This window comes from Fusarium flagelliforme (assembly GCF_020744385.1).
Source record: "Fusarium flagelliforme strain FIESC 12 MPI-CAGE-AA-0113 chromosome Unknown B0J16scaffold_7, whole genome shotgun sequence".
In the NCBI taxonomy this organism is placed as follows: Eukaryota; Fungi; Ascomycota; class Sordariomycetes; order Hypocreales; family Nectriaceae; genus Fusarium; species Fusarium flagelliforme.
This window is the reverse complement of record NW_025763509.1, coordinates 32248-47132: the sequence shown is the minus strand read 5'-3', so window position 1 is coordinate 47132 and position 14885 is coordinate 32248. Positions and strand designations below refer to the sequence as shown.

The window sequence follows — 14885 nt, the reverse complement described above, 5'->3', positions numbered from 1 at the left end:
TTTCATAGTCTAGAAGGCGGATAACTGGGCGGTGCCAATCCAGTGCTCGTCGTACCGAGCAAGGAAGCAGAGTATTTAGACCCTTTTTTATGCTTATACCAGGCTTTTAGCCGGTCAAACCCCATGATTGAAAGTTAAGGTACAGGCAAAGGATCGAATAGTCGGATTGAGTGATGTTTATTGTTGGAGATAGGTCAAGGTTGACTGATTGAATGTGGAGGGTTGTGAGGCAAATGTGAGATACATGATAATAAATTCCCTCTTCTATTACGTACTGAGGGTGGTGGAGTAATAAGATATGTACAGAACAAGATGTCACCAACAAGTTCAGTTCAAACGGCCAATTAATACAGTAGGACAGACAGCCAAGACTCAAGAGTGGGGAGCTGAAAGGGACGTCAACGCGCAAACTCGCAAGATTGAATATTTTTAGTATGGATCGGCCCGCCCCGCTCTACCTATTGGTTTCCGTAATCCCACGTCTACTAGGGGTTCAAGGAGGGCGGGGGTGGGTAATGAGATTGAATCCCCCTTAGTACCAATAGTTAGCAACGTCTGGACAGTACGACATTAACTTCAATTTGTATAGGGTGGGCACCAGATTTTTCGCAAGACCTCTTTGTCATCATTGAAAGTTATGGGATTTCGCGTTTGTCGCAAGTCATCTAATAATGGAAATGACCGTTGTCGTTGACGGAGGAAGCTATGGCTGTCCTGGGAATCATGGATACCTTATAAGACCTTACGGAACGCAGCTTAGAAAGGATTGGGATTTATATGCGTCAATCTATGGTGATCTATCTTTAACATAATGGTTGTTTCATTGGAATACTTCAGAAGTGCTGGCTTAGGATATTACTTAATAAGCCACATATCACAACACTAATAGATAATTCTCTCTCAAGTAGGACGTAGTTACAAATATAGATTGCCGCAAATAAAAGGTAACATAGGAAGTGAACAAGTTAACAAGTTAACATGCAATCGGATTGTATACGTGCTGCTTCGGTCATCGTCTGCACCTGCGAATCACATCTAGGATTTGGGTTTGTTCTTAACAACCTCAAAGCCTTCCATACTATCGAGAGCATTGCGAATCTCTTTCTTATACTTCGGAATACCACCAGAGTAACAAACAGGCTCATAAATCTTGCCTGGAATTGATCCACCCATATATCTACCGTTATTAGTATAAACGTCTTTATCAAAGTTGAGTATTTACTTACGTAGAGCGTGTAGTTGGGAAGAGAGATTTGCTATTTAGGTCGAGAATATGCTGCTTCCATTCTTTACCGGCCTTCTCCGTGGGATTGATGTACTTAATGTTATTAAGTGTCATCTTGTCAATGGCGTCTACAATCCAACGGCCTTGCACGGAGACGGATGTAGGGCCATTGCTGAGAAGGGTCGGGCCGTGGGGGCCGTAGATATGGAACATATTGGGATAGCCAGGGGTAGAAACACCGAGGTAGGTCTTTACTTGTAAGCATGCATTGGAAGTGTTTAGAGGGTTACTCACTGTGGCGCCAGTCTTCCATTCCTCCTCAAGCTTGGTGTCGTAAATGCTTTCAAGGCCAAGTTGTGTCATCACTGAATCTATTAGCAGAGTCACTCATCTCCTATCATATGGTACCTACCACCAGTGACAACATCCTATCAAAATTAGCGTCGCTCATCAAAGTTCTTAGAGTGACCTACAAATCCAGTCGCCACAGCAATAACATCAAACTCATGATGCGTCCCGTCTTCCAAAATAATACCCGTCTCAGTAAACTCCTTGATCGCGTTGTTCCTGATATCAACAAGATCCACATTCTCTCTGTTAAACTGTTCGTAGTAATTATACTCGAGACAGGGTCTCTTGACGCCAAAGTAATGCGGCATGTCTAGCGGCGCAAGAAGATCTCTCTTCCTGGGGTCGCCGATCCTGTTGCGTGTCTTCTTAGTCCAGAACCTGTATGATTCCTTGTTCGCCTCGGCGTTGAACAGGTTGTCCTTGTACAACGCAACCCAATACCTGAAGCCACCATCTGCCCAGACCTGCTCGTATAACTTCTCACGCTCCTCGGGGGTGTCGTCAAAGGTGTTCTTCTCATACCAGTCGTAGTGGAAGCCAGCAAAGCATTCTTCGCGGTAGCGGAAGAGCTCGGGGTAGAACCTCTTGGCGGCGTTTTGTTCCTCTGCCGAGGGATACTTGCGCCGCATAGGGACGGCGAGGTTGGGGGTGCGCTGAAAGACTTTCAGGTGTCCAGCCTCAGGACCCCAGGCCTGTGTGATCTGGACTCCTGATGCGCCGGTGCCGATAATGGCGCAGCGCTTGTTGGTCACGTCGACCTTTTCATCGGGCCAGAAGGACGAGTGGTGGATCACGCCTTTGAACTTGTCCATACCTGGCCAGTCGGGAATATATCGACGAGCAGCCTGAAATGTCAGCCCGTTTCCACATCTTCAGCGATATCTGGGTTTACTTACAAATCCAGTACCCAAGACGAGATACTTGGCCTTGGCAACACGACCATCAGCGGTGCGAATGTGCCATCGTCCACTCTCAGTGTCGAAATTGCCTTTAACGAAAACAGTATTGAAAGCAATATCCTTCTTGATATCAAGGACCTTGTCAACATGGTCAAAGTATGCACGAAGGTCAGCATACGTAGGATAATTGCATGGCCAGGTCCAAGTGTTGTAGACTTCTGGCCACTGGAATTCATATTCGGGCACTTCAGAGTCAACACCAGCGCCGGGGTAGCAGTTCCATCGCCAAGTGCCCTGTTTTGTCAGAATAAGCAATAAGATCGTAGAAGTGAGTTGGACTTACACCAGTGTCGTTACCGGCTTCGTAAACAACAGTTTTGTAACCTTTGTCGCGGAGAGTCTTGAGCATGAAGATACCAGCGAAGCCAGCACCGACAATAAGAGCGTCTACTTCGAGATTGTCGGCATAGACACCTTGATGGCCATGGTGCTCGACGGAGTAATCTGTAAGCTCAGTGTTGAACTTCTTATGAACTGGAATATTCTCGCCCATTGCAGATTTTATTGCAAGACAGTGCTTGAGTGACTGTATTTGAAAAGCTAATGTGTCGGGAAATACAAACAGCTTTATAAACCTCATGCCCCACGCATCCCTCACCATGGAAATGGAACAGATCATTTCGTCGAAACCACATGCTAGGGTCATGATCCAGGCTCTATTCCGCGCTGCACAAACGGCGTTCTGTCACACGAATCGGTGGACCCCCCCAAGCAATACAACACATCTATTCTCAGTGAGGTTGCAGCATATGATCTCCCCCGCATGCTCTGCCCCCGACTTCACTCCACATGCTACGGATTCCCTCAACTGCCGAGCGCCCGAGGCCCCGCATCCTGGAACTTTTTGTGTTGAGCACACTCAAGGAACTGTTTTTACGGGTTTATCCCTCGTCTGTGCTTTGTCTGTGCCACTCGTATCTGCGGGTGCGGGCCCGCCACCCTCAAGAAACTGGAGGGTTATGCATAGCCCCAAGAATATGGCAGTACGTATACACTGCGGTATTATCGACATTATATGTTAATTGGAAAGAAATCGTCACTGTTCTCTTCAACAGCGGCACATATCCCAAGACAGGAGCCCAGATCCTTGAGAAGGAAACTGTCGATCTCATGCTGAGTAACAGCATTGAGTAGTTCCCTAACTTCAGCCACCAGCCTATCCCAGCCGCCAAACCAGATCTCAGTAACCCAATTATCGAGCTATACCCCGTCGATGGAGACCCACCCTAGAGTATAAGCAATGTAATAAAGTCCTCCTTATCGAATGCTATTACTAAGATTGACAAAGGCAGATGTAGCATTTCCCAAACTCTCAGAAAGTACAACTAAAGACAGCATAATACCTCCTAAACTGTCAATCCAATATGGATCTCTAACAGAAAGCGCACCGATCAACGCTACAAAAACAGTTAAACTTGTTAATCCATCTGCACGGTGGTGGGCGGCACTTGAAGTAAGTACTGAAGAGTTGTGAGTCTTGGCGGCATTCAATGCTGCAAATTAATTAACTGTAAGTGATATGAATTTATTTAAAAGGTTCCTTGAAAGTACTTACTTATAGTATATATTATCTCTTTTGTGATGATAGTTAGGAGTGGTATCCAAAGAGCCCCGACCCTGGGGAGCTGACGGTCGAGTCCTGTAACTGATGTATTAAGGTCGCTCCAGCTCTGCCACAGGGTCCTGAAGCTACCAGCAGAAAGGGTACTCGAAATTACTAGCGATCCGACCTCCTCAACGTAACGCGACCCTGAGGTCTTCTTGCTGCTGAATTGGCTGCTGATGAAGAGCGTCAATGCTGTTACAGCATCCATGGCCAAATCTGCGATACTGTGCCATCCTTCAGCTGTCAATGTATTGGAGTCGTAATACCAGCCCGCGCCGAATTTGGACGCAGCGAGAAAGAGGTTTGACAACGAACCTAATAGGACGATGTGTTGAATGGAGGACATAGTGAGTAACGATGAATAGTTTGAGAGCAGGTTGTATGATTTGAATGGTGTAAAGTAATAAGTACAGGCTCATTCCCAGGATATTACTATATATATATATAGCTTCGCTAGGAAATATATGCGTAGTTATGAATATAATTATTAATAGATTAAGAATGCCAAGTCATATTGCTTACTCCGTAGGATAATTACCCGCATTCGCATTCGCTCCCGCAGTTGCAATTATTCAAGCTTATTAAAAGCAGGCTAGCCAATCAAGGCGGCTGACGTAGTAATAAATTCAACCGAATTCCTTTGCAGTGTGGCTATGTGACTTGGCAGACTCGTCATTGCCGCGTTTTCTTTCGTTATTTCGCATACGGACTCGCATTGGAGTTTGGATGGGCCTGTATCACAATTGATAATGATCGCTTTCTGTAGGCTATGCTTCGAGGAAATGCGAGCATTCCGGATTACATTCCCAGGCCAAGAACTATCAACTCCGTGTTTATGGCCGCGATGACGATTACCATAGAGATCCAAACGAAACTTATTATAAAAGAGAGGCTTTACCCATTAGACATATCCTATAGCACACAAACACAACACACAAGCAATTAGCTCACAAACAATCAACTCAACTTCTAGTATCTCAATTAATATTTGATCACCTTACTACCCATCTACATCTTTCTTTATTATGAAAATCATTCTTTTCCAAGCTGCTTTTGCAGGATTCTTTACATCCTCAATGGCCAAAGATAAACCAGCCGGCTTCGGCCCACCTCGCGACTCAGACCCTCTAACTTGGGGTTTCTATGCAACTCCTGAAGTACAAGACCCAAAAGATCTGGTCATTGAGGGAACTATCCCGAAATGGCTGACAGGGTCTCTGTACCGAGGCGCTGCTGCGACCTGGGATGTTGGCAACTATACAGCCGAACATTGGTTCGATGGGTTTTCTCGCAATCATCAATTCGAAATCGCCAACGGTCAGGTTACTTACAAAAGTCGAAACGGCTCTGACGAGCTTAATGACTTTGTTCGAGAGACTGGCCTACTTCCCGGTGGTAGTTTCGGTGGAGATCCTTGCAAGGTTATCTTTAGGGCTTTCGAAGCTACCTTTAGAGACGGCAACAATACACGTGGCGATGATGACGGGGACAGCATCCAAGTGTCCTATGTCCGGAATTGGCCAGGCCTGAAAGTCGGAGATGGTAAAAACCTGGTGTCTACAACCGACAGCAACAAAATGCAGCAGATCAACCCCGACAATCTCCAGCCCATCGAGCTCTTTACTTATGAGGCCAGTAACTCTCTCCTCAAAAGTAGTGGCCAATCAGCTGCCCACCCCGCTGTCACACACGACGGTGCAGTATTCAACTACGTTCTAGAACTTGGACAGGAAACCCCTGTTTACCGTGTATTTGGCATCTACCCGCCAGAAGGCGAAACCAAAATCATCGCCAACATCACCGACGCGCCGCCAGCATACATTCATTCGTTGTTTCACACTGAGAAACACATTATCTTGGTTGTCTGGCAAGCAGATTTTGTCAAGCGAGCTACAAACATTGTTGAATCTATTGGCGCGTGGGACCCAGACAGGAAGACCCTTTTCTATGTTATCGACCCAGCAAAGGGCGGCGTGGTGGCCAAGTACGCATCAGAAGATGCCTTCTTTGCATTCCACGAGATCAACTCATTTGAGAATGAGGATGGTGACGTCTTTGTCGATCTACCTACAATGAAAGACCATTCCTTCCTGCAAGCTGCCAAGATCGAAAACTTGCGAGCCAATCTCATGCACAAGGCCAAGGGGTCTTCCAAGAACGATCTCGCCGGCCAATTCACTCGCTACCGTTTGCCTTACCACAGCGATAAAGGCAAGAAGACTCATGTCGCTGAGCTTGATTTTTCCCTGGACGTTCAATTCGAGTTGCCACGTATCAACGAAGCACACATGGGCAAGCCATACCGCTATGCATATGGAATGCATGCCGTTAAGCCTGGATACTTTAGCGACTCCATCATCAAGATCGACACTGAGACCAAGAAGACCAAGCTTTGGGTTCCTAAAAAGAACCATCTCCCCTCTGAGCCAATTTTTGTCGCACGTCCTGGTGGTAAAAGCGAGGATGATGGTGTCTTGCTGACAGTGGCGATGGACACGTCTGTGAAGCTTAGTTCAATGGTGGTTATCGATGCCAAGACTTTGAAAGAGATCGGCAGAGCCAGGATGCCAGTAGTGATGGGATATGGGTTTCACGGGATCTTCATCTAAGATTTTATTGCAGATCTATCCATGATATATAATAATTTCTCGAGGTTGCTATAGTTCGGATAGCTACTATAGACTCTGCATGTACTTATAGGTTAAGGCTTTCTACAGCGCTTCATAGAGTTGCCCTGCAACTAGACAATAACCTGAATATATTGAGTTAAAAACCAAGTGGAAAATGTGCTATCTATTACTCAATTGGTTCCTCTATAATAGTATCCGAAGACTGCCCAAAGGGATGGTTGGCGTAAGAAGATATCTTTATTTAGCTCCTGGGTATATCATTAGTGTCCAGGAAGTGACAAGGCTCTGGACTTAAGAGCTCCATATTGTAAACTACTTCAGCGCTTTCATCATAATGGCCAGAGGTCGCTGGGGACTGTATTGAAGTCCCAGTCTCAAGACCTGTTCCATATATCTGCGGTCTGTTCAACACCCGTCTCGATTCGTTCCGTTTATTTATCTCATTCGCTTTTCGAGACGGTCTCTTCCATAGCCCACACAATCTATCGACCAGTGGCCGCAGCGTCGGGACGCTAACGCAAATAATGGCACACAATGCTTCAGTCATGGTCCATAAACACGTCGGAAACATCGTCCACGTAGCATCTGCGTCCGTAAGTGCCGCACGGAGGGTGGTTAAACGAATCACCGAAATCACACATGTGCTGCCAGAAAAAGGTGTTAATTGAGTACATTCCCTTCAATAATCAAACCCCCAAAGCCATCGAAAAGTACTTACAAAAAGCCCAGACAGAAAATCGCCATCAACACCACCTTCTGTACCCACGGTAAAGGCAGGGTTTTTAGTAGCGGCAGCGGCATTATAAGGATCAGCACGTCCGTAATGACATGCATGATAGCATAAGCCTCCCAGAATTTTATTCGTCCGGTACAACTATTCGGCGCAGATGCGTCCCAGTTCCGCTGGAGAGGCAGGCAGTTCAGCATAGCACCCAATAGGCCGGCCATAGCCCAGATAACCAGGAAACCTAAGGCTATGTTGCAAAGGCGCTGGAAGTTGGGAAGCGGGAAGACACGACGGTATTGCAGGAGAAAGGTCGCTTTCATTAGCGTTATAGCGAAGCTATATTCCATACTAACGAACCAGATAATCTATCCGGTTATATAATTATTAGCCTCTGAACTCGATACGATGTGGGAAAGGCGAACTTTAAGGAACGTAGACATCTGAGTGAGGGAGAGGAGGTGGGCATGGCGGCCGAGCCCTAACCTAACAGCTACGATTTAAGTAAGAATCAAGCTGCAGAATATAGTAAACTAGTTTCAATGCTCACAAACTCCCATTATGGCGCCGCCAAATATAGTTGCGACCTAGCAAAGGACTATTAGTAGGGAGATTACAAGAGACGAGAAAATACATACCAAAGCCGCAGCCAAAGCCCAATCATCAGGCCCAAATTTCCTTATGATTACGAGACGAACATAAAACCGCAGAGACACAACGAACACCGCCACAGATACGCACGTTGCGATGATAGCTAGTATCAGTTTCTGAGAGTTCTCGTTATCCGCTTGGTGTCGATCCATAGGGGCAGTTTGTGATGTTTTAATTCTTTAGTGCCCGCCCGTAGTACCGTCCAGACATCCGGGACAGCCTTCTTATAAGTCTACTCACAAAGAAACTCAAAGGCGCACTAGCTTTACATGACAGGGATCGGCGTCGTCTTAATGAAATCGTGTGTAAAACGTTTCTTTTGACTAGCAATTTAGCGTGCTTTGCGGTTTTCTCTGTCCTTAGCGTGTCTTAAACTGAGGGTTGGACCAGGGTCATAGCACCATTCAGTACCCTGTTAGACGGCGACTGTGGCTTGTGTGCCGTATCGTTGTTCCAACCATCAGAGAGAGGTAGGCGGGGCCGGGAGACATGATCGCCCTTACTCCGAGTCAGGATTATCCCCTCATCTGCTGAGAGATGGTCTGTGCTAGTACGGATAATCCCACCGTCCAGTAATAGGACATTGGCGAGGGCGAAGCCTGAGGAAGCGAGAGTGGCAATTCAACCCATAGCTCCATTAGTTACAACCGACAGACGTAGTCCCCCTCCTGCCACCAGACTCCAGCTAATCATGATGCGCCCGGCTGACGCAGGAAACTCTAATAAAGGGGGTTTGCCACAGATACCTCACTTTATACCAGAATGATGCTTTTCAGTAGGAAAAATAATAGAATTGTTACAGTGCCGGACAGTAACCTTGTATATACTTTATACTGAAAAGTTGAAAGGTAATCTAAAAGGACTGTTTTCTCCGTAGCTACCTCGACTTGTAATAGAAGTTAATTTGTCTCTACAGACTAAGTATATGTCAAATCGTAGATGTCATGTCTTGTTGATTGATTGTTGTCTGCCGCTGGCTTCCCCTCTTTTTAGGAGTGAATCTAGGCTATGCCTAATTGGGATTTGTCTGATCAGGTGACACTGCGGAAATAACCAACGCAGTGCGTTTCCAGAAAACAAGGTGCGTTCCAGGGTAACAAGTAATTAATCTACCTATTAGATTGTAATACCTACCTTATAAAATTGAAAAGAGTAAAGTACACTTCTGCATCTCTGCAAGGTAGTTAACAGCTACACAGGAGGTAGTGGCATCGCACGCAGCAATGCATTGGGTATATGTAACGCCAACCAGCTCATTGGGGTTTGTTTCAGGTTCAGGAGGAGTTGTGATCGTGAAGAGTAAGGTACACTCTTGTGGGGTTTCGATGTAGTTAACACCCAGACAGGTAGGAGTGTCATCGCATTTAGCGATGCATTGGTCAAATGTGAGACCAAAACTCTCATTGGGGTTGGTGTTGGGGCTGGAGAAGAGAGTACACTTCCCTGTGTCCCCGAAGTAGGTTGTTGCCACACAGGCGGGGTTCCTATCGCACGTAGCCAGGCACTCGTCAAATGTAGGGACAAGAATCTCATCAAGCTTGTTGTTGGGTTGAGGAGCTGTTGTGGGAGTCTCGGTGTTTGCAGCCGTAGTATCCGTTGACAGAGTGGTTGCGGTTGTCTCTGTGTCTCCAGTCATAGTAACAGACGCGCCAGTTTCGGTGGTCGTAGCAGTAGTAGTAGGAGAGGGCGATAGCTCAGTGGAGGAGGACACCTCGACCGAAGAAGAAATAGGGCGACATGGTCCAGCGTTAATGCCAGCAAAGGCGAGGCATGCAAAGATGCCAGCTATAAAGCTTAAAGAAACCATAGTGATGAATACCCCCGGTTGAAAGTGTGAAAAGGAGAGTTGTGGGCATGAACTGCTTTTTAAAAAGAAGAGATAAAAAACTGTCAGTGCGGCTGAAGAGACTATTGAAAGCCAGACAAGTTTAGTTCCTCCCTTTCATTAACCCCCTATCAAGCAGCCAATCAGCCACAGTACTCAGCCGCAACTTGTGGAAATTGTACCAATCGCTAGCAGAGCAAGTCATTCAGGCTTGGAAGCCATGCCAATTAGCTTATATTTAATCTTAAGGCGCACCGTAATTACTTGGTACATCCATGACCTGTAGTACGAGACCAATGTACACTTCCACCACATATTTGAAGCTGATTTCTTTCTGAGGCTTAGATACGTACGGAATGATATGAATGGTCTAAGCGAATGCCATGTCACTAAACCTTCTGCTACGCGCTGCTGCCTATGGGAGGATGGCCTAGAAGATATATGTTCTATCGCCTGTACCTACTCTGATATAGTTAAATTTGGACTGCGCGATGATGAGTACAGTAAAGTTAGGGAAAGGTTTATAGGACTTGCTTAGTAAGCGCTAGTTGTATCTACCCCCTTACAAGTTTGCGGATACGATATCCTTTGCTATCGATGTGATAAATTTGGTTATAAATCTCTGGCTGGTTGCGAACTGAAATACACTGTTTTAGAAGGCGTTGAGAGAAGAAGGCAATAGGGCCGCTGCTGCAATTGTAGTAGAGATGATTACTGGTGGTGGCGGTGTAAGTATCTAGATCTACGTTGGATTTACCTGGCAGATTGAGAATGACTTAATTGTTTATTACAAGTTACTCTCTGATGGCCATTAAGGTTAATTATTCTGAGCCCTATAACACAAGAGGAATTCAGATGCGAGAGGAAAGATATATATTTCTGAGTTACTCAGGCATACAGGTGCCCGATTGAGCGATGTAAGACCAGAAGTTCGTGCTGTGGTCTGGAAGTTCTAGGTGCTGATCTACCCCTGGATTGGCGGGACAATGTGTTCAATAGATTTGGCTTGGGTGACACGGACCTCCAAAGGCATAGTGGGCCCCGTTCCCGTCGTGTATAATTGAGTAGAGTATATTGCGGTTTCAATTGATCATTCTTCTTCGACTTCCTCCTTCACTACGGCGTCTTGTTTCTTGCGCAGCACCTTGTCGTCGATATACTCGTACACCTCGTCTGATCCTTCTTCTATTTTCTGGATTTGCACCATTGCTGCGGCTGTAACTGGATTATCATGCTGAACCAAGAATTGGATATATCCCACCCAAAGAGCTGTGAGGCGGCCGCGCCTGTCATATGGGTTGGCATCCTGCATCCATTGGCACCAGAGACGCGCAACTGTTCGCACTCTATCCAAGTCGACTTTAAACCACTCAATATGGGCTTGGCGATGATGCTCGCACCATCTCTGTGCATACCACCATTCCACGAGCTCGAAGTGTATCAACAGCTCGACACGTTCTGGATGTCGCACGCCGGAAAGAGAGTAGAGGAGTCTTGGATAGCCATTACCACATTCAGCCCATTCATGTAGCCGAGAATCTATCGTCCGGCTGGTGTACCCTATCTTGATCATGCCACCGAAGGCATCGTCTGCATGGGTGTAAAAATACAAAGATCCAGTTTTACATGCCAGGGGATCAACAACTGATTGCAGTTTTGAGAGCAATGTTTCCTCTTTTAGAACCTGGTGTTTGGCAAATGTGATGGGAACTGACGTTTTCGTGTCCTCCGTCTTCACGCTTGGATTCCTTCCGTGAGTCGTAAGACCTAATATCTCATTTTGCCATCGATTGGCCAACTCCTGTGCTAGACCGCTTCCCCAAATTCTATTACGGTGGTGTCGAGTGCAGCAACAATCCTCAGCAATTGTCGCCAAGTCTTGAAGCGTTGATGTCGCCGCGAGGCGTGATTCCAAAACACCTTTCGCCCACTGAAGCGCTCTTTGATTATCTTTTGGCGTGATCTGAACCATACAGCATCTCCTTTTGTAAGGTAAATACCAGATACATTGAAATCGGTCGTTTGCTAAATATGAGGCGGTGTCCATGAAAGACGGCAATTGGTCAACAGTAGGCATCGCCGTCATTTTGCCTAGCCCGTGAACGCATTGCCGAACGTTGTTGCTCAAGTTGATCAAGGCGAGTGCAAGAGAAAATACTTGGCTCGTTGATGAGTAGAAATATGTGGTGAAGGAGTCCTACTATATCGCCACAATGTATGTTCTCAGCTCCGGAACCTTAGAGATCGCCGACCGGATGGACGAGTTCACGATCTTAAATAAAAGATGTTAACATTGTCCCACAGGATCATAACTAGTCCAATCTTGGCTGACCCTGCAGAAATTCGCGGTGTTCAGTTCAATAAGGTTCTCGATTTGTGCTCACATTTCTTGCCAGTTTGGTGTGAGGAGCACACGAGGAACACACTTAAGTAACCCTTGCTTATAAGGAGTTGGCAGAGTTTGATGACAAACACGCCAGGCAGTCATCGACTGGGCCGGTGGCGGAAACAACCAATGAGGCGCTGCCACGTGTAACCCTAACGAAGTTTTTAGGCACGGAATTACATATACGTGACTTACGCAATGCCTACATGGAGATTGGGACCTTTCTATGGTCTCACAAGAGCGTAGGGGCGGTCACTCGCCATCGTGGGCAGCGTGGCATCTATTACACCTAATCGTAAAAGTGACAGGGCTTATCAGGATTAGTACGTAGGTCAATTTTGAAAAGTAAATTTGGAATGAAAGATTAGCAGGAGGCCGCTTCCCCTATAACTGCTTCACCTCTGCATCATACTAACCCCAAGTATGGAGCTAGGGTTATTTGGCATCAATCAAATACTCAGCTTCAACCAAAGGGATACAGGCTGAGCAGGTTCATGACCCCACTTCTCAGAACGACTGTAGCCCATCTTCACCACCTGTTTAGAGCCAGTAGTGTCATGAGCTGGAAGAACAAGAGAAGTCATACAGCCACCTTCCTTGAAACCTCATTGTATCTTAAAACTTACGATTGATTACCCCGAATTTCAGTGAACGTTAGTTAACAAGTTTCGTGTGCTTGATCAGTGCTGGCTGAATATCTACTTTTTCACATTGCCGAGAGATCGCTCCAGAGTAACGGTACTACCAAAAACTTCAAACAGCGACAATCAGCATTTATCAATTCAATCAATCGTCTTGACCTACGCCACAAAATAGATTTGTCACATCTGGGTTAGAATGCCTCAAGCATATATGCTCTTGAAAGCCGTGTCTGAATTTAATCATTTCTTCTCTAGGTTCAGACAAGAATTTGCAATTTCAGAACCCGGCCAATGCCCGCGGAGCTAAGCCATGGCTGACATTTAACCTTGCTGGTAGGGAGTTGGTTCAACTCGCTATTCTCATATTCGCACAGAGCGAAGGGCATTGATCTGCGATATTTCGGACATTCCCCGCAGTGCTTTTTTACAACATTTCGACCCCAGGTATGCAACCCACAGCTAAAGACAAAAGATTCCTAGCAACCAGGACCAGCTTTCTTGGTCTCATCGGTGGGTACGCTCGGATATATAACACTTCGTAGTGCTTCCAACCCTTCTGAGCGTCTTTTTTTTGGCTTTACCATGAAATCCCCATATACTTACCTTTTCTTCATCAATCTTGAACATTTGTTCAGCGCCATCGCGGCAGCCATGAGCCCATCACTCCCACCTTCGCCCCCGCTGTCAGTTGCCAAGAGGGCAGGCAGTAATTCATCTGTCGCGGATCCTCGAATGCCGACCGGGGCGTGGGACTCACATCTCCACATCATGGATCCGGTGCGCTATCCTCCTGTGGAAGATATCCCGTACAAGCCCGCTGTTCATAATCTTTGGGAAAATGCAATTTTCGAGAACAGCATTGGCTGCGACCATGTATTCTTCGTTCAGACCGCAACGCATGGCTACGATTTGACTCTGATGTTGGATTCTATGCGCGCTGTTGGAAATGAACGTGCACTGGGACTTGCCTTATTCAATCCGAATACCACATCGCATGAGCACATTCGAAGATGTGACAGTGAGGGCGTCCGCGCTGTGAGAGTCAATCTCGTAACGCACGGCGATGATACCCCCTCTATGGAGCTCAAGGCTCAAATTCAAAGCTATGTCGATCTTATCAAGCCTTTCGACTGGGTGCTTCAACTATACACCAAAATGGAGCGCATCACAGAGCTAGAGGATTTTCTGCCAACTTTGGGTGTGCGTGTTGTTTTTGACCACTACGGCGACCCCTCACTCCCAAAGTCATCTGAGCCTATCAACCCTTATAAGATCAAAGGGTTCGAGTCTCTGGTGCGCCTTCTGAAAACGGGGACGACATGGGTCAAGATCTCGGGAGCGTATCGTCTAAGCCATCTTGAATCGGATATCTGGGAGGACCTGGACCCCATGACTCTGGAGCTCTTTGAGCAAGCCCCGAAGCGAGTTGTCTTCGGTTCTGATTGGCCTCATACCCGGTTTGAGGGGCTGGATGTTAAACCTTGGGTATCTCATCTACTAGACCTGACCGAAGGAAAACAATGGTTGCGAGAGAGGCTCTTTAGAGATAACGCCTTGGAGCTTTGGGGAGTGAAGAACAGGAAGGACGCCTGCAGCAGTGGATGATAGATGCAATCTAAATGGAAGAATGAATAAACTCCCATGTTGCAGTTTCGAACAAATTTGCTAAAGCCGTCGCCCTGAGCTTCTAATGAGTCGCGGTCTCGCGGTTTCTCCATGGTCTCGCCAAGTTTCTTCTATACAACCAGGTCACCAACCAATCACGCCGAAATGTCACATAGTCATTGAACAATTTATTATAAACAAACGAAGTAACGTTGAATACTTTTCATGACACAGTATAACTGCGGAGGTGGCATTGCCTGACTCATACAGTTTGACCAAGTC

At 46.4% G+C, this 14885-nt stretch overlaps 7 protein-coding genes across 7 annotated transcripts; 2 read left to right on the top strand and 5 right to left on the bottom strand.

The window, feature by feature from the left end:
* Positions 1-814: 814 nt before the first annotated feature.
* Positions 815-3104, bottom strand: B0J16DRAFT_348191 (uncharacterized protein). The gene is made up of 7 exons (XM_046128692.1): positions 2819-3104; positions 2473-2769; positions 1699-2421; positions 1638-1653; positions 1520-1590; positions 1227-1474; positions 815-1177 (listed from the first exon to the last, which is right to left on the bottom strand). The coding sequence occupies exons 1-7, from the start codon at positions 3026-3028 to the stop codon at positions 1036-1038; spliced, it is 1707 nt and encodes a 568-aa protein (XP_045978457.1). The 5' UTR covers positions 3029-3104; the 3' UTR covers positions 815-1035.
* Positions 3105-3792: 688 nt separating this feature from the next.
* Positions 3793-4563, bottom strand: B0J16DRAFT_375041 (uncharacterized protein; the record flags this gene model as incomplete). Its single annotated transcript, XM_046130652.1, has 2 exons — positions 4091-4563; positions 3793-4028 (listed from the first exon to the last, which is right to left on the bottom strand). Exons 1-2 carry the CDS (start codon positions 4485-4487, stop codon positions 3793-3795), a joined length of 633 nt encoding a protein of 210 aa, XP_045978456.1. The 5' UTR covers positions 4488-4563.
* A 654-nt stretch (positions 4564-5217) lies between these two features.
* Positions 5218-6750, top strand: B0J16DRAFT_357786 (carotenoid oxygenase; the record flags this gene model as incomplete). The annotated part of the gene is made up of 1 exon (XM_046129558.1): positions 5218-6750. The coding sequence occupies one exon, from the start codon at positions 5218-5220 to the stop codon at positions 6748-6750; it is 1533 nt and encodes a 510-aa protein (XP_045978455.1).
* Positions 6751-6900: 150 nt separating this feature from the next.
* B0J16DRAFT_180095 (uncharacterized protein) lies at positions 6901-8352 on the bottom strand. The gene is made up of 5 exons (XM_046122583.1): positions 8134-8352; positions 8046-8082; positions 7921-7988; positions 7490-7863; positions 6901-7415 (listed from the first exon to the last, which is right to left on the bottom strand). The coding sequence occupies exons 1-5, from the start codon at positions 8296-8298 to the stop codon at positions 7013-7015; spliced, it is 1047 nt and encodes a 348-aa protein (XP_045978454.1). The 5' UTR covers positions 8299-8352; the 3' UTR covers positions 6901-7012.
* A 598-nt stretch (positions 8353-8950) lies between these two features.
* On the bottom strand, positions 8951-9991 carry B0J16DRAFT_348184 (uncharacterized protein). Its single transcript, XM_046128691.1, has one exon. It carries the CDS (start codon positions 9951-9953, stop codon positions 9282-9284), a length of 672 nt encoding a protein of 223 aa, XP_045978453.1. The 5' UTR covers positions 9954-9991; the 3' UTR covers positions 8951-9281.
* Positions 9992-10830: 839 nt separating this feature from the next.
* On the bottom strand, positions 10831-12371 carry B0J16DRAFT_348183 (uncharacterized protein). The gene is made up of 2 exons (XM_046128690.1): positions 12304-12371; positions 10831-12243 (listed from the first exon to the last, which is right to left on the bottom strand). The coding sequence occupies exon 2, from the start codon at positions 12055-12057 to the stop codon at positions 11062-11064; it is 996 nt and encodes a 331-aa protein (XP_045978452.1). The 5' UTR covers positions 12058-12243; positions 12304-12371; the 3' UTR covers positions 10831-11061.
* Positions 12372-13382: 1011 nt separating this feature from the next.
* On the top strand, positions 13383-14809 carry B0J16DRAFT_348181 (amidohydrolase). Its single transcript, XM_046128689.1, has one exon. It carries the CDS (start codon positions 13581-13583, stop codon positions 14601-14603), a length of 1023 nt encoding a protein of 340 aa, XP_045978451.1. The 5' UTR covers positions 13383-13580; the 3' UTR covers positions 14604-14809.
* The last annotated feature ends 76 nt before the right edge of the window (positions 14810-14885 follow it).

What these genes read in the sequence shown, in the direction of transcription:
- B0J16DRAFT_348181 (XM_046128689.1), top strand. Translation starts at nt 13,581, where the DNA reads ATGAAATCCCCATATACTTACCTTTTCTTCATCAATCTTGAACATTTG.
- B0J16DRAFT_348183 (XM_046128690.1), bottom strand. Translation starts at nt 12,057, where the DNA reads ATGACGGCGATGCCTACTGTTGACCAATTGCCGTCTTTCATGGACACC.
- B0J16DRAFT_180095 (XM_046122583.1), bottom strand. Translation starts at nt 8,298, where the DNA reads ATGGATCGACACCAAGCGGATAACGAGAACTCTCAGAAACTGATACTA. An exon ending in CGGCGCCATAATGGGAGTTT is followed by an intron (nt 7,989 to 8,045) that starts GTGAGCATTGAA and finishes CTTAAATCGTAG; the next exon opens with CTGTTAGGTTAGGGCTCGGC. An exon ending in ATTTTCTGTCTGGGCTTTTT is followed by an intron (nt 7,416 to 7,489) that starts GTAAGTACTTTT and finishes TTTTTCTGGCAG; the next exon opens with CACATGTGTGATTTCGGTGA.
- B0J16DRAFT_348184 (XM_046128691.1), bottom strand. Translation starts at nt 9,953, where the DNA reads ATGGTTTCTTTAAGCTTTATAGCTGGCATCTTTGCATGCCTCGCCTTT.
- B0J16DRAFT_348191 (XM_046128692.1), bottom strand. Translation starts at nt 3,028, where the DNA reads ATGGGCGAGAATATTCCAGTTCATAAGAAGTTCAACACTGAGCTTACA. An exon ending in AAGCCGGTAACGACACTGGT is followed by an intron (nt 2,770 to 2,818) that starts GTAAGTCCAACT and finishes CTGACAAAACAG; the next exon opens with GGCACTTGGCGATGGAACTG. An exon ending in TTCCCAACTACACGCTCTAC is followed by an intron (nt 1,178 to 1,226) that starts GTAAGTAAATAC and finishes TAATAACGGTAG; the next exon opens with ATATATGGGTGGATCAATTC.